At 42.9% G+C, this 22,443-nt stretch overlaps 1 protein-coding gene across 2 annotated transcripts in view; it reads right to left on the bottom strand.

Moving 5' to 3' along the window:
• LOC111146641 (DEP domain containing MTOR interacting protein) overlaps window positions 1–22,443 on the bottom strand; it is a 128,268-nt gene that overhangs the window by 39,161 nt on the left and 66,664 nt on the right. For both annotated transcript variants that reach the window (XM_022502276.1, XM_022502275.1), the window contains 2 exons: window positions 20,669–20,847; window positions 543–728 (listed from right to left, as the gene is read on the bottom strand). In XM_022502276.1, coding sequence (XP_022357984.1) covers window positions 543–728; window positions 20,669–20,847 — 365 coding nt within the window. The remainder of the gene's footprint in view (window positions 1–542; window positions 729–20,668; window positions 20,848–22,443) is intronic.

The following is a 22,443-nucleotide window of genomic DNA, read 5'->3' on the forward strand; positions in this document are numbered from 1 at the left end:
CTTTGCGGACCCCTGTCAGTGTCATTTCTGGCAGGGGTCACTGTAAATATGGGACTGTGTGACCTTCCATGTGATGTCCTAGGCTTTATGAGCTCCTTTGCTTGCTTTTCACAATTTTTCTTTGGTCTGGGTCACCCCTTCATGCCAGGTTGACAATCAGTAGTCTTTTAGTTGAATATGCCCTCACAAGTCCTTATCCACTATTAAAACATAGAGCTTGTCAGTGCTCTGATTTAGAAAACTGGATCATTAATGATATGTAAGAATTGTTTACAAATGAAAAGTAAATAAGGTAGCGTGAGAGCTTAAGAAAATTTCTATCACGAAAAAACATAATTTGATATAACTATGTTTTCATGACATCTAAATGGACTGCCCAGGAACAATATGGTCATGCTGGGGTTTTTTTTTCCCCCCATACTTTTTGGTTATGAATAAATAAAAAGGTGCCAGAGGACAGCCTTTCACAAAGGTGAGGCATCGCTAGACTAGTTCTCAAAAGACAAACGCACCTGATCGCATACACAATGAAACTGACATACCGGACATAAAACTGGTAGATTTCCGATTGTCATGGCTCTGCTTCCTCAGGCAGAAGGGGCTGTCATGAGTTTCCTGAGACGAGGGCGATTTTTCATTGAGCAGCTCCATCAGTCTGCGCCTCCGCCGGAAGTTCATTCTGAACTGGTAGAGAAGGTTGCTGTCCACGAATGGGTGCTTGTTGGACACTGGGAAGGAGAAACAACAGACAGGTATGTCTGGTGTCCTGGCCACAGAGCACCGCAGCCAGGAGACTCTATCCAGCAGGGGCAAAAGTCTTTGGAAAGAGTGTAATTCTCCAGATGCCACATGAGCTTGTAGTCCACACACCACCCCAGGAGCTTTCCAGGTGCCATGCACTTTAAAAATTTACTAACCCATTCCTTGGGTGAAGCATTGCCTGATTTCACCCCTGATCTAAAGCCATACTCTTCCTGGAGTTGTCTGAGACTCTATGCAACCTCCCGCTCAGCACTTACCACACGGAGCCTGCATTGTCTGTTCACTTCTCTGCCTTGTACACTCAGCTCTAGGCTCTCTGGGGCAGTGATCATGGCTTCATGTGGTCATGTGTCCCAGCGCCCCACAAAATGCTAGTCTCATAGCCATACGTCCGTTTGTTTTTAAACTTTTGATTTTGAAATGATTATAGACTCAAAGAAAGTTGCAAAAATAATACAGAGACTACATATAATTTGTTTGTTTGTTTTGGTCGGGGAGGGGGGAGAAGTCCATCTCTTTCTTCCAACTAAGTCCCTCTGCTTAAGGGCCCAGACTGCGTCTTAATCATTCTGGCAACCTGAAATCCTAGACTACCCCAAGTTTGGCTCAGAGTAGGTGCTCAGTAAAAGACTGGTAGTGAACAGTCTGTGATGGGTAGTGGTTGGGTAAGCAATATGTCCAGAACACAGCTAACTTTAGACTATTTATGGCTAGTCTGTGCAACAGAGCTCACCTTAAACCAAGGTGTGGGTTCATGGTAGGTCACGAAGAAGTTACTGGGGCATAGAAAATTGGAACATTAAAGACAATGCATCTCTAGTCTTTCCTAAACTAAGTATAGTCCCTTTGAATCCTTTCCTTTATTCTGAAATGATATCATCACAGCTTTTTTGTTGTCCATTCACCCACCCAATTATTCAACTCACATTTATTGACTTAGGTTGACTACATGTTGTGTACATTTTTTGTCCTGCAATTATGAAATGATGGTAAAAAGAGATAAAAGGTGGTTTTTTTAAGGTACTTATTTTGGCAATTTTTTTTTTGAAATGTGAAATTTAAAATTCTGTAAATCACTAAGAAAATAATCTAACACAAACACTGAGAATCATATTAACTCATTTATCAATAATAGTAACCAGTACAGCAGCCTCTTTAGGTGTTTCACAAATAGCATCACATCCCTTCTGGCTCAACACCAGGAAGTGAAATCTAGGGTTATAGTTGTGTTTATCATGCACATTTGCTATGAGCAATTCTGGTTACATGAATATCTAAGCCTCAGATAGGTGGGTCCCTTTTAAGAGAGTCCACTGCTAACTTTTAACTTAATGATTCACATGGTTGTTTCACTGTCTTTAAATGGTGACTAGTCCCTTTGGCTAAACGCATGATTTTGGCCACCAAGACAAATACACTTAATTCAGTGGTAGTTCTGCAATGTTCTTAATAGATGATGTCATTCTTGGATTCAGGAGATGCTGAATGCATCCTGGACCAAGAGATTAGCCAATTACACTTGAATATGCTATCTACAAATAGTGGTTCTTTTGTGGATAGTCAAAATCTTTTTTAATTTTTACTTATTTTTTTAATTTCTTTTCAGTGTTCCAGAATTCATTGTTTATGCACTTCAACCAGTGCTCCATGCAATACGTGCCCTCCATAATACCCACCACCAGGCTCACTCAACCTTCCACTCCCCACCCCTCCAAAACCCTCAGATTGTTTTTCAGAGTCCACAGTCTCTCATGGTTCATCTCCCCCTCTAATTTCCCCCAACTCCCTTCTCCTCTCCATCTCTCCATGTCAAACTTTAATAATAAATTTACTTAATCGCTACATTCAACAATGCTATTTTAATAAAATTTTGTAGAGAAGTTATCTATTTCTGGCAAACTTTTTGGAGTGTATTGAGATCTTTTAAATCCTCAGGTTGACTTAGGCAATAGTATCTTAAATTACAACCTGAAAATACAAACTTCTGTATACATTTATTAATACCTACTGCTTTCTCTTTGGAGTGTGACATATACAAAACAATGGCTCTGGTATAAATAAATACAGAAAAACACTCTAAATCCAACCAAATTCCAGAATGACCAAAAGTACTTTAAAAAGTATTTTTAATTGAAGTGGAAATTTGGCTGCCAGTTTAGTCTCCTTGGGCTTTAAATACCGAGACCTAGAGTTGAAGTCATACCTATGCTCCATTCTCCACCTCCCCAGCTCCCCACTACCTACAGCTCAGAGGGTAAATCTGGCATCTGAGATGAATGGGTTAAATTCAAATAGTCCTTATTCATCCTATTCCCTCTCCAATCCTGCAAATGACCTTAAATGTGATCGACCGAATCAGGGAAAACAAAAGTTGGACGAGACAGCAGACCACACTTGATAAGCATAATGCCAAGTGGACTGTAAGAACTCAAAAAATTAGACCTCTATTATTTTACAAGCACTGTTGTTATTTTTATAATTACCCTCATGTACTGATGATGATGCCATTTGGCTTATGGGAATTCAATTTTATGACACACGATATTTAATGCCCCACTTCCATTGTCAAGGGCTCATTTGGATTTTCACGCCCGAGGAGCAGCCACACTCTGTGAAAACGAAGGACTCCGTGTGTTCATCTTCCAGCTGTGTGGCTGGAACAGATGGAGTCCAATTCTCCTCTCAGAATAGAAAAGTGACAATTGCATGTGTCACCTGCATTGTTTTCAATAAATTACTTGGCTTTTAAAAGGGTTTTTTTTTCCTCTCTCGCTCATTAAAAGTTGGATGACATGAACACTGAATTTCAGGCATTTGCTTTGTTTGTGAGCATAGCCTTAGGTATACCAGAGATAAATGTAGTCACAAAATCTTGATGAGCACAGGTAGACAGCCATATTATAGCAACGATCAGTTGACACATGGCTTCCATTCATTTATGCAACAATGTGAGCACCTACTAAATCTCGCACACCATGCAGTTATCTCTCTTAGCACGGTGGCTGGAATATGACAACTTATCTGCTCCTCCTTTCAAAAACCAAAGACTGCTAAAAGAGACATTGCTCCATATAAGAACGGAACAATTAAGTTGGGACTCCATTACACACTCTCTTTGGCTGAGTAACTTTTAGAAACTAATATTACGCAATAAAAAGTGAAGGTTCTAGAGTTCAGTGACCTCAGTTTTGATCTCTGTTCTGCCAACGTGACTAGCAGAGTGCTTTAGGCAACTTACTAAACTTTCAACTTTTCACGGCTTTGCTGTGAAGGAAAAATGGGATAATGGATGTGAGAGATTTGGAATATCGTCTGAAATCTAGTGGTTTAAGTCTTCTTGTTCTTAGACTCCTAAAGATTGACTTTAGCCTTCGGTCATAAATTACACATGTAAAGCCTCAAGAAATAAACAATGGCTAAATGACAGGACAGTTTATATTCCAGAGAGAGAAAAGCGTTGGTTCCTCCTACACTTTAACATGACATCCACTATATGAAATCCAAAAGCCATTTGCTACATAGGTGGCTTACTCTTTGGTAAACACAGAAGAAATAACCTAAACTCAGAGGGAAAAAATTAAAGAGAAGGAAGGGAAAACCATTTAGGGGAAGGTAACTGGTGGCTCTAAAACTTGAGGTTGTTCCAATTCTTTACTTCTCAGATCCCAACACTGTACAGAACTTTTATTTAAAGTAAATATTGTGATACGAACAATTTGACAAATTTTGTTCTTTGCTCCTTGAGACTATGAACCTCTAACCAGGAATAAGTAAGACAGAATATTCAAAGCTGACATTCGATATCTGGTTTTTCTAGTTGTGCTCTTTTAATTATAGTTATAATTGAAAAGTGATAATTATTTATCCATTCAATTTATAATTTCTGGGACTTATGAAGACTTTCCTCTCATATGGGTAGCATTCCCAAGGGGCTTGACTCGGCTTCGTATTAAATCAGACATAAAAATAAGAGTAAAAGCAGGCACAGCCAGAAAGCTATAAATACAAGAGGACCTAATTGCTTAGGAAAGTGGGGGTTCTAGAAACACTAAGCTCACCATGTTGTTGATACTTGGTAAAAGAAAAGAGATCCTGATTTGCTGTGTGGTTTTCCTTTTTAGAAAGCATGAGAGAAATGTTATAATAGAGTGACATACATAGATTCTTTTTGTAGACAATGTGGCTACATTTTTCTCTTATAAGTTTTTGGATGACTTCGGCAAACACAAAGAGACCTTGAAAGTGATTATCTACAAGAGGGGAAATTGGCTTCTTCACCACTGACACATAGAATCTAAACATGAATATAAAAATCTATCATCTTGAAACCTATAAATTCAGCTGAACATAAAAGACATTTTAAGCTACTTATCTAGTTGGATTGAAGAAGGTCACATACTTTCATTCATCCTTGAAATGTTTGCTGGCAAATGACATAACACAATAGGCATCATGAAACAAGCCCATTGAACCCAGCAGTGTGATGGGGAGGGGGGTTGGGAGGGAGGGAGGGGAAGAGAATGTGCAGTCACCAACTGCTCTCTGGATGGCATTTCATCAAACCTTTAAATTTTTATTTATTCTTTAATTTTTTTTTAAAGATTTATTTTTTTGAGAGAGTGTGAGTGGGGGGGAAGGGTGAGTCAGAGGGAGAGAGAGAATCTCAAACACACTCCCCACTGAGTGCAGAGCCACCCAGCTCGGGGGGCACTTGATCCCAGGACTCCGAGATCATGACCTGAGCCCATATCAGGAGTCCGACACTCAACTGACTGAGCCACTCAGGCACCCAGGCATCTCCATCAAACCTTCTTAAAGGTGGTCTTGGATCTGGGATTACATAAGTAACTCGGCAGAGTGAAAAGAGGGCTTAATGAGGGGAGGGGGAAAGGATAATGCTATTGCCATGAGGAGAATGATCAGCAAGGATGAGGTGGGGGCACCATACTGCAAAGGCAAACTGGTGCCAAAGCTTAAAGGTCTTCCAGGTCACCTTGAAGACAGGAGACCCTCAGCAGCTGCCCTGATAAGCATCCCTCAACGGTCCTCCGCACAGCAGAGGTTGGTGTGGCTCACTGCTTCCCCCAGGGCACCCTGGTGGGTGAAGGATCATTCGGGACCATCCGGGCTGTCACTCTATCCTACTCCTCACTCCATTTCCTCTCGTTTGCTTTCTCATCTCCCTTTACCGCATTCTAAAAGGACCATTTCCCACCTGCAGACATTGTATTGACATTGACAGGCATTGACAAGCATACTGACCAAACCTCAAGACTAAACACGTCAGGATCTAGTCCTCAGATTTAGGGTTTCTAAAAGGCAAATAAAATGCACATATGCAGGGGTGCCTGGGGGGCTCAGTGGGTTAAAGCCTCTGCCTTCGGCTCGGGTCATGATCTCAGGGTCCTGGGATGGAGCCCCACATCGGGCTCTCTGCTCAGCAGGGAGCCTGCTTCTCCCTCTCTCTCTCTCTCTGCCTACTTGTGATCTCTGTCAAATAATTAAATAAAATATTAAAAAAAAAAAGAAAGAAAATGTGCATATGCAAGTGCTGCACCTCCCCTGCCAACAAGCCCAAAGCCTTCCGTTGTCTCAGTGTCCAGGGAAGGCTTTGCGGCCTTTGGCCTCCCTGCTCCTACTAATTCACTGCCCTTCAGAGTCCAAGCAACTCATGCTGCTTGGTAGGCTGCAGATTTAAAAAACTGGCAAGACAAAAAAATATTGATATCATGCTTTTTAATAATGTGTTTGGTGGAAAACACACACTGAGAACTAACTACAACAGAAGATTAAAGCTATTTTTTTTTAATCTGAGCTATACTTAAGGTCATAATTACCCATCTCAAACCATCCTAAAGGAATGCAGGAGTTGAAAGAGCCCTGTTTCCCCAAGCAGCAGAAGTCCTTGATTCAAGAACATTAAGCAATTGTTTTTAAGTGCCTGTGGCACATAAGGACAGAGAGAGGTGCTTGGGATCCTAAACTCTTCAAACGGCAGTAACAACAGTGAGTCAGAGAACTAAAATAATTATTTCCTGAGCACCGACAACATTAAGTAGAGGATATGAAAACAGGAAATTGGTTTTAGGGTATAAAGTCCTATTAACTGATACTACTAAAACAAAACACTTCACATTCACAAAGTTAGAACCCAATTACACTAACTTAATTGATTGAAAGGAGGAGAGGATGGGAAAGAGACAAGGAAGAAGGACAAAAATCACCCTAGAAAAGATAGCAGAAAAGAAGAAAATCAAAACATGACATTGTGATGGCATAGGTTTCTGCATCTTCTGTGTCTCAGTGCCAGAAATACAAAGCTAATAAACAGATGGTAGGTCAAATAATGTTTTCTTCTTCTCCATGAATCATTAAATAATAGCTGGGTACATTCCAAAGACTAGAACCTTCACTGTTAGTGATAGAACTCCAGACAAAGGGAATGTTTTTCAGAGACTAAATCATACCATAAGGACAAAGTTCTAAAAACAAATTTATTTTGTCCAGGAAATGGAATACTGCACCTACAAAAGTCAATGAAAACCATTTTGTGACTCTGTTCTAGATCTTTTGGAATTGTTGGCATAAATCCAAAGGCCTCATGAGAGTACCTCCATGTTGATTGATTTAACATGTATGCATTCAGCACAGAGTATGGATAAGATACTGCGTAAGACCAGCAAGGGTGAGGCCATCAACGTGATACCGAGCCCTCCCCACCAAGGCATCCGATGTTGTGGATGTTGATGATAACAATAAATGAAAGTAACAACTGGTGAACATTTATTGAGGGACACTCTGTTCCAGGCCCTCTGCTGAGCACTTGCATGATTGTATCATTCTGTTCTCACAGCAACACTATGAGAGAGCCGTTAGAATTATTCCCATTTTACAGAAGAGAAAACAGGATTACACAAAGTAAATTTGCCCAAGGTTCCATTGTTACTAACTGGAAGATTCAAGTCAGAAATACTTTGGGGCACCTGGGTGGCTCAGTCGGTTAAAGCCTCTGCCTTCGGCTCAGGTCATGATCCCAGGGTCTTGGAATCGAGCCCCACATCGGGCTCTCTGCTCCGCGGGGATCCTGCTTCCTCCTCTCTCTCTCTGCCTGCCTCTCTGCTTACTTGTGATCTCTGTCTGTCAAATAAATAAATAAAATCTTAAAAAAAAAAAAAAGAAATACTGACAGATGAACTCTGGAACCCCACCCCTTACTCTCCTCTCTCGACTAACTCCCATCCAGAGATGTAACGCCATTGAAGAGGTAAATGAGCTTACCAACGCCAAAATCCCAGCTTACCCCTCATTGATTCCTATCTCTAGTTTACAGAAGGCAGTTTGGACAGGCACCTTTTCCACAAAACTCTTCACCAGGACAGAACATTTATTACCTTGGAATTGCTCATCGAAAGGATAGAATGATGACATAGAAAACACTGGTCTGGTCTCAGAGGACCCTTGGCTGAACAGCAGCTTCACCCCCCCCCTTTTTTTTTTAAAGATGAACTGCATTGTATTTGTCCAAATAATACAATTTTTTCCCACTATCCATTACACTCAGCCTGAGAAGATACAGCCAGAATCTTCAAAGATAATTCATCTTTGATACTCATATTTTATCCAGGGCTGGATACCCAGTCTTTACTAAGTTACTTAACTGCCCTGAGCTCCAGCTGCATTCATTTGGAAAACAAGTTGAAGAAATAACAGAACGACATAGGTAAAGGGCCCGTTATAGTTTCTAGGCCAGGGGTGCTCCAGTAACATTGGCCATATGTGGGTTTTCTGGAAGGCCCACGGCTGTCAGGGCCTTAAACTTTTTCATGGTTTAAGCCTCTGAGACTGCGCCTATGGAGTGGAAGCATCTGGAAACAACTCTAGGTGCTCTGGAAGAAAAGGAGGCACCCAACTTAAGGCAGATCAATTCAGCAAGGTCACCAACACGGAGAAAAGCATCCAGCGGGAGGTTGGAAGGACCAGAATAAAATGCTACCCAAGAAATATGAAGTGTGAACACCCACCACAGCCTCATTCCCAGATGGCATTTTCTAACCCTTTCCAGAAAGATTACCACAGAACCTGACGGTGCTTCACCATCAAGTAATTTGTCAGGTGTTTTTATGACACTGAATAGTGCGGTATCTTTGAAGTAGGAAGAATCAGACGTTCAGAAAAGGAAGGAATCGGTGGTGAGATTTAGAGGTGTTTTTTTTTTAAAAAAAGGTCTTCATCTATTTTCTATATTGTTTATATCTGTACTCACCTTTTCTTAAACAAAAAAAGGTATAGGAAAAAACCTTGCATGCTTTTTTTCTTAAAATAAGCTTTGTATTTTGAAATCTTCTTAGATTTATAGGAAAGCAGTAAAGGAGTATAGATAGTCCCCATCTACCCCAACACACCCTCACGTTAAGATAACCATGTGCAGTGGTCAAAACTAAGACGTTGACATTGGTACCCCCATCTCACTTAGAGCTACAAGGAACTCCGTGAGTGGACGCAAAAAGGAAACTATCCCTTGGAAGCCCAGTTTCCCAGGGAAGCGCATTTCACTGTGAAATGATAAAAGACGTTTGTCCTTGTGGATGACAACGCTAGCTGCTTATCCAAAACCCACTCTCTTTCTTCCTCCTTTATGACTTGCCCATGGCAGCAGTGTACCTGGGTAAAGGCATTCGACCACTGATCGCCTTCTGCCAAGGGGTGACCATGTGACCCAGTTCTGACCCTCATGATGTAGGTTTAAGTGTCGAGAAGAGGAAACCTTTCCTAAACAAAAAGCCAAGTCTTACTAGGTGACCTCTCTCTGCCTTTCCATCTTCTCCCCTCCCACAGTACAGACATGAGGTCTGGCGAACTCTAGGAATAGCCAAGCAGAAATGGATGGGGCCTTATCTACCTCTTATCAGCCCAGGACTCCCCCCCCTCCCCACCTCTCCCTGGAGCATCTTCCTGCCTGAGGCAGAAGGACCTCTTTGTTCAACCCATCATTATTATATTTTCTGTTATTTGTACCAAAACACAATCCTGATGCTGTTCCAAATGTAGGTCTGGAGACATGAAATCAAAAGCTTAAAATAACAAATGCTTCCCATTTATTTGCAGCCCACACCTTACAACAAACTGCTTGACTGGAAGCCAAGAGGGATTAGACATAAAGTCATGCAGGCAGAAGATACGCCTTCCAGCCGCTCGGCTCTGATTCCCCTGGGACGGAACTGCTTATGGACATTCCTTGGGCCTCAATTTTCACATCGGCAGAAAAGAAATTACAATAACCTCATCTTTTATCCATCGTAAGTGAAATTCATAAACATATGGGGACACACAGATCTCTGAAAGGCAGGTCACAATAATGTCAATGCACCATTAATAACTATCCTTCTGCCAGCAAAAATCCAAAAGAGCCCACAAGGAAGAGCAGGAGTTTAAGCAAGCGCTCCTGAATTTTGCGCTACCTATTGGATAAGCCCTTTCTGAGCAAAGAGGGAGCCTCCGACATCAAAACCAGCCTAAGTGATGGCAGGCAACAGTTTCTGACTTGTGGAAATATTTAAAAATCAAAGGGAATATTTAAAAAACAAGAGAAAGAAAACATGATTGTGAAATCAGTGTGCCGGGGAAGAGAGAATTATTGTCACCATTCCAGAAACTTCCACGGCTGGCAACCAGCTCTGTGGGGGTGTCCAAACTGGCGTGGCAAAACAGAGATAACCAGGTGCTTCTTTGACGCAAATGTTTGGGTATTTAGCCACAGACAAAGATGTCTGAGATGAGGGACTGAAAAATGACAAACACATTCCCCAGGATACTGTCCTACCCTGTGATGGATTCAGAAAGGTCCAGAGCTTGCCTCTCTAGAATGACAGCCAAAGGACACATGGGCCTGCCAAGGACTTAAAATGTCGCAGAGTCTGAATTGAGATGAGCTCTGGATTTTATTATTATTATTATTATTATTTTATTAGTATTAGTATTGGGGCTTGAATGGGGCTTGAACTCACAACCCTGAGATCAAGACATGAGCTGAGATTAAGAGTCAGATGCCTAACCGGCTGGGCCACCCAGACGCCCCTGCACTGAATTTTAAAAGATTGAGTAAGGAAAATAAGAACATTAAAGAGCTGATTGGTATCTGTCATGTTAACCATATTTTGAAATGATATTTTAGAGACGGTGACTTCACATAAGATTATTGCGATTAAGTTGACCTGCTTCTACTGTTTTTACTGTGGCTCTTAGAAATTTTAAAAGTACATCTATGGATTGCATTTATGGCTTACAGCATGTTCCTATGGGAAACGGGATCAGTCTAGAGTAGAGGCTGATACGCCATAGGAACAGACCAGCTAGCCACCAAACGAGTTCATGCCCTTACGTGTAGCACTTTGAGAACTATCTGTCGGAGAAGAGAACTCTTATCCCGAGCTTCTGACAGCTGAGTGATCGAGGGTTCTTGTTACTGCCATCCCTTTTTCTGTCCCCCACACTATGTCCCCCATCCCAGTTCCTTCATTTTGATGTGGAAGCACGTTATGTTCCCACTTGGCAGGAATCCTTGTTTGTGATTATGCTCTTGGCAACTGTCAAAGATGATTTTAGAAAGACAGGAGCGAGCCAGTGGTTCAAACCAACACCTACCCCTTCTCCCCAGGCATGGTGGCTTTGGTAATTTCCAATTGGACTGAAACTGTATAGGAGCTGAAGGAGTGGCTACAATAAGATGGAGAGACTATAGATCCCAATATGCAGGCCTTGCTTGGATAGAAGGAGAGAAGAGGGGGGGTGGGCTCCTCCTTAGGTCCCATGTCACCACTGGGACAGAGAAGAAAGTGAAAGGAAGCTTTTTAGAGAAAAGCTAGAGAAAATGTTAGAGCCTTTAAAATTTTATGTCAGTTTTAAAATAATTTACATAAATAATTTTACAAAAACATTACTCTCCAAATTTGACTAAATTTGATTATGAACATTAATAAACATATTTTTCCATTGTAATCTGGATGTGTGTACATACGTGTGTATAATTCCTTCATAAATTTTAACTTAATACCGTTGCATAGTCACACCGATCAGAGTTGACATATGGTCAGTTTTACACCTAGCAATCACTCCCCAGTACAAATACGCTTTATTTGTATGCCCAGTACAAATAAGTTTACTTAGCCATTCCTGGCAGAATAGGGGAGGAGGGAGCTGGAGGAGGAGCTGGAGGCCCAAACACAAAACGACAATCCAGACACACTGTCTGGGAGTGGAGTGTCAGCAAGGAAAACTGAGTTAATGTGAGTGTGAGTGGGTAAGGATCCTGAGCCTGGCATGGCTAGTTGGGGACTTTCTAGAGGAATAACCATGAGAGACTGCAGGACAGCAGCAAGGATGAAATGCTGTGAAAATAATCCTTATTAGTATCCAAGGAGAACCTGGGTCCCAGACATGAACACTTCCTCCAACGTCCCAGTCTCCCAGCTGCAAGGGACTGCCACAAAAAACTCACTCAAGACTGATGCTGAGTCAAGAGCTAGAAAAATGATCTTCGATGGAAAAGAGAATGGAGGCATTTCATTCCTTAAAGGAAGGCCTCTTAACTTTTTGTCCCACTCCCCTCCATTTTGCCTTGAGGGCTATGGTCAAGCTCATGTCCATCAGTAGCCCGGACTTAACACCACAGTGGTGCTTCGCGAGCAGTAGGAGAGGGGAGGGGTGTATCATGATCAGCAACCTGAACTGTCCGTTCCACCCTGATATGCCTTTCTAATAAACCCCAGACCTCTACATGTCCCACTAGAGATGACCACAGAAACCCAGCAAAGTCCTTAAATTACCATGGAACACCTAGCTGAGTAGTACTTAATACAAGATCGCATAGCTTCCATATACTTTAACTGCACAGCGATTGTGTTGTTGAACGTCAAGACTTCCTCGTGCTGTTATAAGAATGCTGCACCTGGGTAAATTGAGGACTATGTATGGGCAGGACACTGGACGACGAGCTATCAGGAGTGAGGCAGAATTGGAATTGGTAGGACTACAGGTTTCAAGGCCAAACACTGTCTGTAGCTAGATCAGTGTCTGCGGACCTGACAAGTTATACTAACGTCAACTGAAGATGGAAATGTTTGCAGTTACAGCACTGTTCACAAAAGCCCTCTGTTCCTTATACATCGTACTCTTTTGGAAAATTACGTAAGATAAGGCTATCTCTCATTCCCTTTATACTTTCTAATAGCTAAGGCTCAGTGTAGCTACAGACCTGTTTTCCTTTAACCAAAATCAACACTATAATGTGTGCCAGTGCATTAGCCCTTGACTTTACCAAGTAACCTTGCTCCCTTCTGTTTATATTGCAGCAAAATTCTGGCTGTGTACATTTTCCTTCTTGCTTTGGATTCAGCTATCATAAAAAATAAAATAGAGTCAAAGCACATCAGAATGCACAGTGGGATAATTCCCCAAAATTCCAAATTGAGAAAATGAAATGGTTTTATTAGATTGTGGCTGTTGATAAAGATTATGCTTGAAAGAACTATTAAAAGTAGATTGAGAAAATATTCTCCCCAAGCTTTTTTTTTTCCCTATTCAGAGTTAAACATTTAGGAGAAAACGGTTATACTAGTTGCAAATCCTACAACACGGTCATCTAAAGCAGCAGGGACAACAATACTAAATGCACTGATTTAAGGGGGAAGGATTGAAGGAACTAACAGTGGTTAAGAACAGCCTGTCTTGTGTGGATCACTGGGAGTTACAGGCAAATAATGAATCAGGGAACCAAGGATGTACTGTTTGGGGACTATCATAGCCTAATTAAATAAACAAAAGAAAAAAAAAAGCCTGTCTAACACTTTTGCCTGCCTTTTGCCTGGACAGGAAGGGAGGGTAGGCCAGAAAGGGTAGGTTGCCATTGACAAAGACTTTCTCCGTGTTCTGACTTTATAGCCAGGTTCCCCTACACTTGATCTTAGCCAAAAGGCTGAGAAGTGATAGCCAGGTTCTTTTTGATTAGGCCTTGACCTTGGCCCCCCATCCTGTCTTTGGCTTGCTTAGCCAGCCCAGTCTTGTGAAGAATTCTGCTAAGTCACTTTAGTGAGAACCTTCACCCACCACAATGCCCAATCACTCTTGATATTTGACAAGTTTCTCATCCTCCATCTTTGATGTATAAGTTCCTTGGCCTACCTTTCAAAAGAACTCTTTAAATCGGTTTAGCAGGAATCCCCCTACCCCTTATGCCCTCTATTAATACATTTCCATTCCCTGACCCCCTCACCTTGTCCCACGGCTACAAATCCCCACTTGTCCTTGTGACATTCAGAGTTGAGCTCCATCTCCCTCCCTCACTGCAATAGTCTTAGGGCAAGTCTTCCTCACTGTTCTAATAACTGGCAGAAGACTTTCTTTTCTGCAGGATCCCTCAGTCTTGGGCAAGTTGCAATCTTACCTTTGGCCTCAATCTTCAAGGCCATTTTCTTTCTTTCTTTCTTCCTCCCTCCCATCTCTCTCTCTCTCTCTCTCTGTCTCTCTCTCCTTCTCTCTCTCATTCTTTCTTTGGCCAGGCTATTCTAGGCTTAGGCTGAACTCTATCAGTGATCTTAATTACTGGAAAGATCAGGTTAATTGTCTGGATCTGGCACTTAGCTTCCTGTGCGGCAGATTCCAAGCTCTCTCTTCACGGCTGTCCGAGTGAATGTCTCAGCTACCATCTTCCACTGGAGAAGGGGATAATCCCAACTCTCCCCCGAGCAGCTGGAAGGACTGAAAAGATAATATACATAAACCTGCTTTGGGAATTGCAAAATGTTATATAAATATATGCTCAAAACAAAAGAAAAAGAGAAGGGCTTGATGAAGTGTTGAAATTTTTGAAGTGCTCTGACTAAATCTTTAAAAGAGGAAATTATATGCCTGGACAGAGCAGCAGGAGCCTGATTATTCCAGGTCAGCTGCTGCAGCTGTGAGCAGCTGACCCACGTGATTATCTGGTTTCTAGCTCCCTCCATGTAAGGCAAAGTTAGCTGGAGAACAGCTAGAGCGGAGGCAGATACTTTATGTGAGCAGAGAAATGTGTTCGTCACATCTGTGAAGGCTGCACAAGAATCCCAAGGTGTCCCATCATTGCTCGGAGAAAGGGAATCGTCTGTGTTATGAGCTAACCATTTTTATGGTTAAAACATCTGCCAGGCGCTATGCACCAAAGCAATAAAAGTGGGGGAGTTACAGAGATTCCAATGGGTCCAGTTGTATTTAGTGGTAAGAGCCAGATTGCCTGGATTTCAATCTTGAATCTGCTGTTTACCAGCTCTTGTCTTCCGCAAGTTACTTAACCTCATCTTCTTTTTTTTTTTTTTAAGATTTTACTTATTCATTTGACAGACAGAGATCACAAGTAGGCAGAGAGGCAGGCAGAGAGAGAGGAGGAAGCAGGCTCCCCGCTGAGCAGAGAGCCCCATGCAGGACTCGATCCCAGGACCCTGGGATCATGACCTGAGCCGAAGGCAGAGGCTTAACCCACTGAGCCACCCAGGTGCCCCTTAAGCTCATCTTTAAGAGGGGAAGAATTATGATACCTAACAGAGTCAGGGAGAAGAATGAGTCCATGAGGAGAGTGACTAGAGAGTGGCTGGCACATGGTAGGGGCTCTATAAATTTAAACTGTTATTTCCCATCGATCAGATCGCGTACAATAGCTGGTGTCTGGGGCCCCTAAGAAGTAGGCATTGTTCGGAAGGCTTTGCCAACCGCTCTTAACGGAAACCTCACGGCAGCTCTGTGCTGGGGTTACCACGGCAGCCCCAATCCAGGAGGGCTTGCTGGTGGGCCTGGCCTGCGGCTCGCATCTGGGAACTTGGTTTCTGGAAAGTTCCCGAAGTTACTGACTGATAAGGTAATTTTACCCACTTGGCACACTGTACACAGCTGTACCAGCCTGCCTAGATTGTTTGTACAAACTCTGTGATTTACGGAGAACATGTGCTTTCCTTCTGAGAGTCTGCAGTGTGGGTAGTTGTGCCGGGCCACGCAGGCAGAGTGCCCCTCCATGAGCAGCCCCCAGCGAAAACCTTGTACTTGAGTCTCGAGTGGGCTCCAGCGGGACAGAGGTATTGCCCATGTGTTACGGCAAGTCCCTGCTGGACTAAGGAGCCAGATCTGCATGGTTTTAGGAGGGAGGACAGAGAAATCCTGTGCCGGGCTTCTTCAGACAGCACCCGAGGTGTCTTTCCCCGCAATGATCCTTCTCTGTGTCCTTTCACCATAATACATCTTAGACGTGAGGCTGACTTTATGTTGAATCCTTCCAGTTCATGTGTAAGGTCATATGATCTTCCCCACAGAGCGAGTAAGTAACTCTCAAAGGTGGATAACATGACTCTAATTTCATAAATCTAAAAGCCTCAGGAATGAAAGACTTGAGATGTTGACAGGGTCACTCAGTAGGTGGAAAAGCTGGGACCTGATCTTGTCTGTCTCCCGAGACAAGGTTCATGCCACTGTATCAGGCAGCCACACCCAGGTGCATACATCCTGGGCCAAGGAAAATGTCTAAGGCACAACACCTAGTAGTTACTGGTTAGCTATGCGCCGTTGGGAAAAGAGCTTAAAGGCTTTGCACTTCTGAATTCTTCACTGTAAAACTGGAATAATAAGAATGATACAATGTCACAGAGTTGCTGTGAAAGTGTAATAAGATTATATATATATATATCTTGTATATGTGACACATACACACATTAAATACACAGTATAGTGGCGCCTGGGTGGCTCAGTGGGTTAAGCCTCTGCCTTCGGCTCAGGTCATGATCCTGGGGTCCTGGGATCAAGCCCCGCATGGGGCTCTCTGCTCAGCAGGAAGCCTGCTTCCCCCTCTCTCTCGGCCTGCCTTTCTGCCTACTTATGATCTCTGTCTGTCAAATAAATAAATAAAATCTTATAAAATATATACAGTATATTAAAACCTGTATTTAGTCCAGTACCTGGTATACAGTAAGCCTTGATAAATGAAAAAGCTGGAGGAATATGTACATATGTGGTCAACATACGTACATTTGTATCAACATATACATATATGCATGGGTGTGTGAATAAACACACAGACACACACACACGCACACACACATAGGCTTGTAAGTTAATGATTCATCTCCAGGTTCTGTCTTGATTACAGAACACACTATCCACCATTCATAAATGAAGCTAGTTAGGATTTCATGGCGGGCCTGATTTTTTTGTCTGTTGGTTTCAGTCTAGGGAATCACATTTATCCAGAAACCTTCCGCTCAAAGCCTAATGTCCGTCTTTCTTTAATGGTTCAACTGTGAAGTTAATTATTAGCTAGAGAACGCAGTGCTTTGTGTAAGACACTAACTGGCATTTGTCATTAGCTCTAACAGACACATACGAGGTGACCATATTTTCATAACTCAAATGTGGAACCTGTTATCTAGCAATGGATTGCTGGACCGGGAAACTGGGCTCCCTTGGAAACTCTGACGTCTCCAGATAAAGAATATTCAATCCTCCTGAAACTCCAGAAAGCAAACTTCTGGGGTTAATATTTGCTCTCGGTAATGCCTTCTTTTACCCTTTACATTGCAACTTCATGCTGATGGCATTACAAAACTCAGTGTAGTTGATGTATAATTACTAGCTCTTCACATCTGTGAAGGCTGCACAAGAATCCCAAGGTGTCCCATCATTGTTCGGAGAAAGGGAATCGTCTGTGTTATGAGCTAACCATTTGGAATCGGAAACAATTCCTGGCACCCTCTCTCTTCTCTCTGAAGATGTTACAGTATCAGTCACTCAACTGTAGTGTAAGAGGCTAGTTTTCTCTGGCGCTTGGTATCACCAAGTTTTCCGTCTATAGCAAAGACAACAGCACTAACTCTAACCCAAATACACCATTTTTCACTGTGGATAGCCCCACACTCCAACCAACTCTGAATTCACACTTATTAGCAAATATCCTTTTGGATGTTACTACCCGAGTGACCTCAGATGAAATCTTTAGCCTGCTGGGGCCTTGGTTTCTTTTTCTGTAAAACAATGATGATAACACCTACCCTATCGTCAACAATCCTATATTGGACACTTAGAAATTTGTTAAGAAGAATGACCTCACGGTAGGTGTTCTTACCACAATAAAATAAATTTAACCATAACAACAAAAAACATATCTGTCTCGGGGCACCTGGGTGGCTCAGTCAGTTAGGTGTCTGCCTTTGGCTCAGGTCATGATCCCAGCGTTCTGGGATCGAGCCCCGCATCGGGTTCCTTGCTCAGTGGGGAAAACTGCTTCTCTCTCTCTGCCTGCTACTCCCCCTGCTTGTGTTCTCTCTCTCTGTCAAATAAATAAATAAAATCCTAAAAAACAAAAACAAAGACAAAAATAAAACCAAAACATATCTGCCTCAAAGAGTTTAAGAGGTTTAAATAAGCCAGTATTGGTGAAACCATTAGAATGGTTCCTGCCACAGGGTATAAAAGAAATAAATGAAATGTACTCTGTTCGCTAATTGCTTCTATATCCATATTTGAGTCCCAACAAGACTCTAAGATGTCTAAGGCTGGAGACCACACTGGCACCCTACTTTCTACCCAACTTCCCACCCCCAATGAGCTTAGCACAGTAGCTGACATAGGAGGCCATCAGTAAATGGTTGTAGTCCTGGCAGGGTTACTGAGGAGAAATCCCCTGGAATATAGTGAGAGGCTTGAGGGCCTCTTTGACCACAGCCTCTGTGCCAGTGGGTTTCAAAATACTTGACCCCAGCACACAGTAACGATGTGTATGTGGCAAAATCAATACGCACTTGACTATGTCCAATGTTTGTATCATTATCTCATTGAAATCAAAGTTTTACAAAACAATACTTAATGATATTACATAGACTATGCTTCTGTTTTTTTTTTTTTTTTGGTTCATAAAAATGTACTTTTTATTTCATTAAAAAATAAACAACCTGTCGAATATCACTCCCCCTTCATGCAAACAGCTCTCATGTGTCCTAGTTAAATCCAGTCCAGTGCATCTCAAGCTTTGATGTGCATTCAAACCATGTGGGGGTCATACTAAAATGTAGATTAGACTCAGCAGAAATTGGTAGGATCAGAGATTCTGTATTTCTTTCATGCTCCCATGGTGACACTGTACAGTCCCTGGCCCATACTTTGGGGAGTAGTCATGCTGGGAATGGCTCTCTAAATTGATTTCACAGCCCACTAAAAGGTTGCAATCTGCAGCTGTGAAACACTGCTCCAAATAATTCTTAGTCTTTCACCTCTATAATTCCATTATTATCTTTCTAACCTTGGGATAGAAATCTCGGGCCTGTGTGGAAGTAGGGATAGGGGAATTCACAGCCAGAATGACTCAAGTAGGGGTGCCTGGGTGGCTCAGTCAGTTAAACATATGCCTTCAGCTCAGGTCATGATCCCAGCATCCCAGGATGGAGTCCCACACTGGGCTCCCTACTCAGCAAGGAGCCTGCTTCTCCCTCTGCCTGCCAATTCTCCTGCTTGTGTGTGTGCTCTCTTCTCTGACAAATAAATAAATAATAATAATAATAAAAGAATGACTCAAGTATGACCTTTCCTATTAACTTTTAGGCTGATGTGTTTACCTGGTTCCCAGCCCCTTCCTTGCTGCTCAGAGCCTATACCTTGCAGTTGTGTTAATACACTGAGCACTTATTAAGATTAGGGCATTGAACTGAGTGGTTTACATCAGCCACATTTATTCTTACAACATCCTGTGTAGATATTCCCATTTTAGAGACAAGAGAAGGCAAGTAGCTATAACTGGTGGAGTTGGGATTCCAGAGCCTTCGTTCTTGCAACAGCCAGCCTCTGGGATGGCTCTGGTGGTCCTTGCCTCCTGGTACTCCCACCCTTGTATAGTCCTCTCTCACCGAATAGGGTCAACCTGGTCACCAGTGGAGTCCTGAGGAAATGACAGTGTGTGATTTCCAGGGCTCACTTAGAAGATACGGCAGTTTCTGTCTTGCATCCTCTTAGATTCTCCCTCCTCAAGAATGGCCAGGTCGCCATGTCCTAAGCCTAAGAACTCTCTAGCAGCCTTATGAAGAAGTCCAGACAGCACTAGACAGAAGCTTTCTGCCAATGTCCAGCACCAACTTGTGAGGCACACACAGGGCCACCTGTGGAAGCCAATCCTGTAGCCGGCCAGGCCTTCAGACGATGGTAGCCCTCGACTGACATCTTTGCAATGTCATGAGAGACGCCACCCCAGAACCACCCAGCTAAGCTTTTCCTAACCTGCTGACCCACAGAAACTGCGGGAGGTAATAAACATTTATTATTGCTTTATAGCTTTAATGTCTGGGGTAATTTCTGAGGCAGCAATAGATAACTAATGTCGTTCCTAACCAATAGGTTATGCCATCATCATTATGAGTCAGCCCTAAAAGGAAAGTCAAACTCTTATGAGGTCTTTTGGATGAATCCTTCACTGTGGTGGTTTGTACCGTGGTTCAGCAAATGGTACCCTCCCCTTGCACCCAACTTGGTGAGAAACATCTACTTCCCATCTGGACTGGACCTGGGGACTTGCTGTAGCCAACTGGATACGGGTGTTGAGGATGTTACATCGCATCTGAACAGAAGTTTTTGGAGATGCTGTAAGGATCCACCTGTCCTCTTTAAGCTTCCGGCCTCATCTATAAGAACAATTTACTCCCCAGGAGTAAATGTTCCTTTAGCCCGGGTCCCAGCACGAGAACGCATGGCCAGCTCAGCTGAACCTGAGCCCAGTTTGGAGACAGGCTAAGCTGAGCCCAGGCCCGTACAGAGGAACAACAAACCCATGAGTGAGAAACACACACGTGCCATTGTAAGCCACATGATTTTAGGATCATCTGTGACCTCCGTGGAAGCCGACCCACACACTCACCATGTTGTATGATGCCGTGCTCCATGAGCCGGTGGCAGAGCTGCTCGGCCTCCTTCCTTGTGGTGGCCTCGCCTTCCTGGACCAGCCAGTCCAGGAACTCCGACGCCATGAAGGTGCGCTCATACTTGACCCCTTCCTCTTCCCTGGGCTGCAGCAGCGTGTTTTCAGGGCTCATCAGCCTGGGAGGAAGGAAGGGAAGAAAAATAAGCCTACAGGGAGGGAAAATTGCTCCTTTGAAATCCTACATTCTAGGTGTCTGCAAAGTCTCACAGCCAAGTTGTTAGACAGATGTGGCCATTACGTGCTGTTACACATGTCATTTCTAACAGAGGGACCTGCTTCAGGAATGAACAAGATGCATTTTCTCCTGGTAATTGAGAGAAAAGGAAAACAAAACAAAACAAAACAAAAACCGGTGGGGTGCCTGGCTGGCTCTTTCGATAGGGAACACAACTCTTGATTGTTGTAAATTCAAGCCTCACGTTGGATGTAGGGATTTCTTAAAAAAAAAAAAAAAAAAAGAAAGAAAGAAATGAAGAGAAGAGAAAAGAAGAGACAAGAATAGGAAAAAAGAAAAAAAAAAAGAAATAAAAAGAAAAAAAGAAAAACAAAGCCCTGGAAATGTAATCCAAAACCCACAGTAGCAGACTGCATTCCATTTAGGTACCTTGAAAAGGGCAATTTATGGACCCAGCCTTTCTAAAAAGGTTAGTATTTCTTTCCACAAGGACTTATTCAGTTTCCCAAACCACTGGGCTTACAAGACAACTATCACAGGTTGAATACTTGTGTCCCCTCAAAATTCATATACTGAAATGTTGATGTCCAGTGTGATGGTATTGGAGCAGAGACCTTTGGGGGGATTATTTCATGAGGATAAAGCCTCCCATGATAGGATTACTGGCCCTTGTAAGAAGAGACAGAGATCTTGGTTCTGCTTTCTTTCTTTTTCTTTTTTTTTTTAATTAATTTTTTATTTTTTCAGCGTAACAGTATTCATTATTTTTGCACCACACCCAGTGCTCCATGCAATCCGTGCCCTCTCCAATACCCACCACCTGGATCCCCCAACCTCCCACCCCCTGCCCCTTCAAAACCCTCAAATTGTTTTTCAGAGTCCATAGTCTCTCATGGTTCATCTCCCCTTCCAATTTCCCTCAACTCCCTTCTCCTCTTTCTTGACGAGGACATGAGAAGACTGTGTGCACACCAAGGAGAAGGCTCTCACTAGACCCCAGATCTATGCGGCGCCTTGATCTTGGACTTCCCGGCCTCCCAGCTGTGAGAAATGAGAGTTTATTGTTTAAGCCACCCAGTCTGTGGCATTTGCTCCAGTAGCCTGCGCTGACGTAAGCCACCCCTTCACAACACCCCCGTTCCCACAGAACTTGTTTCTCACGCCTTCTTCTTCGGCGTTCTCCAACTGCCCTCGCTTCTGTCCTCACCACACCTCCCGAAAAACTCCTACGGGGGCTGGAGTATTCTCCCTTGCATCCATATACGATGGGCATTTTGAAGATCCCCATTTGGGCTGGTGTTAATAGCATTAGATGCTACTGAACATTTCCCTCTCGCGGAGGAGTATTACCGTGTCCTGCTTTCCCTCTTGTCCCTCTCTTCCTACCTCCTTCTCAGTTATCTTTGTATTGGCTCCTGCTCATCTCCCTGGACTTTAAAGGCTGGAATCTCTTGAGATTCTGTACCCCAAATACCTCTTTTCTTATTGCTCAGTCTCTCAGGGAAGTTCATTCAACCTCCTGGCTTCAATTGCCATC

The sequence above is a fragment of the Enhydra lutris genome, unplaced genomic scaffold (genome assembly GCF_002288905.1).
Source record: "Enhydra lutris kenyoni isolate GAN:26980312 unplaced genomic scaffold, ASM228890v2 scaffoldscaffold14, whole genome shotgun sequence".
Lineage (NCBI taxonomy): Eukaryota > Metazoa > Chordata > Mammalia > Carnivora > Mustelidae > Enhydra > Enhydra lutris.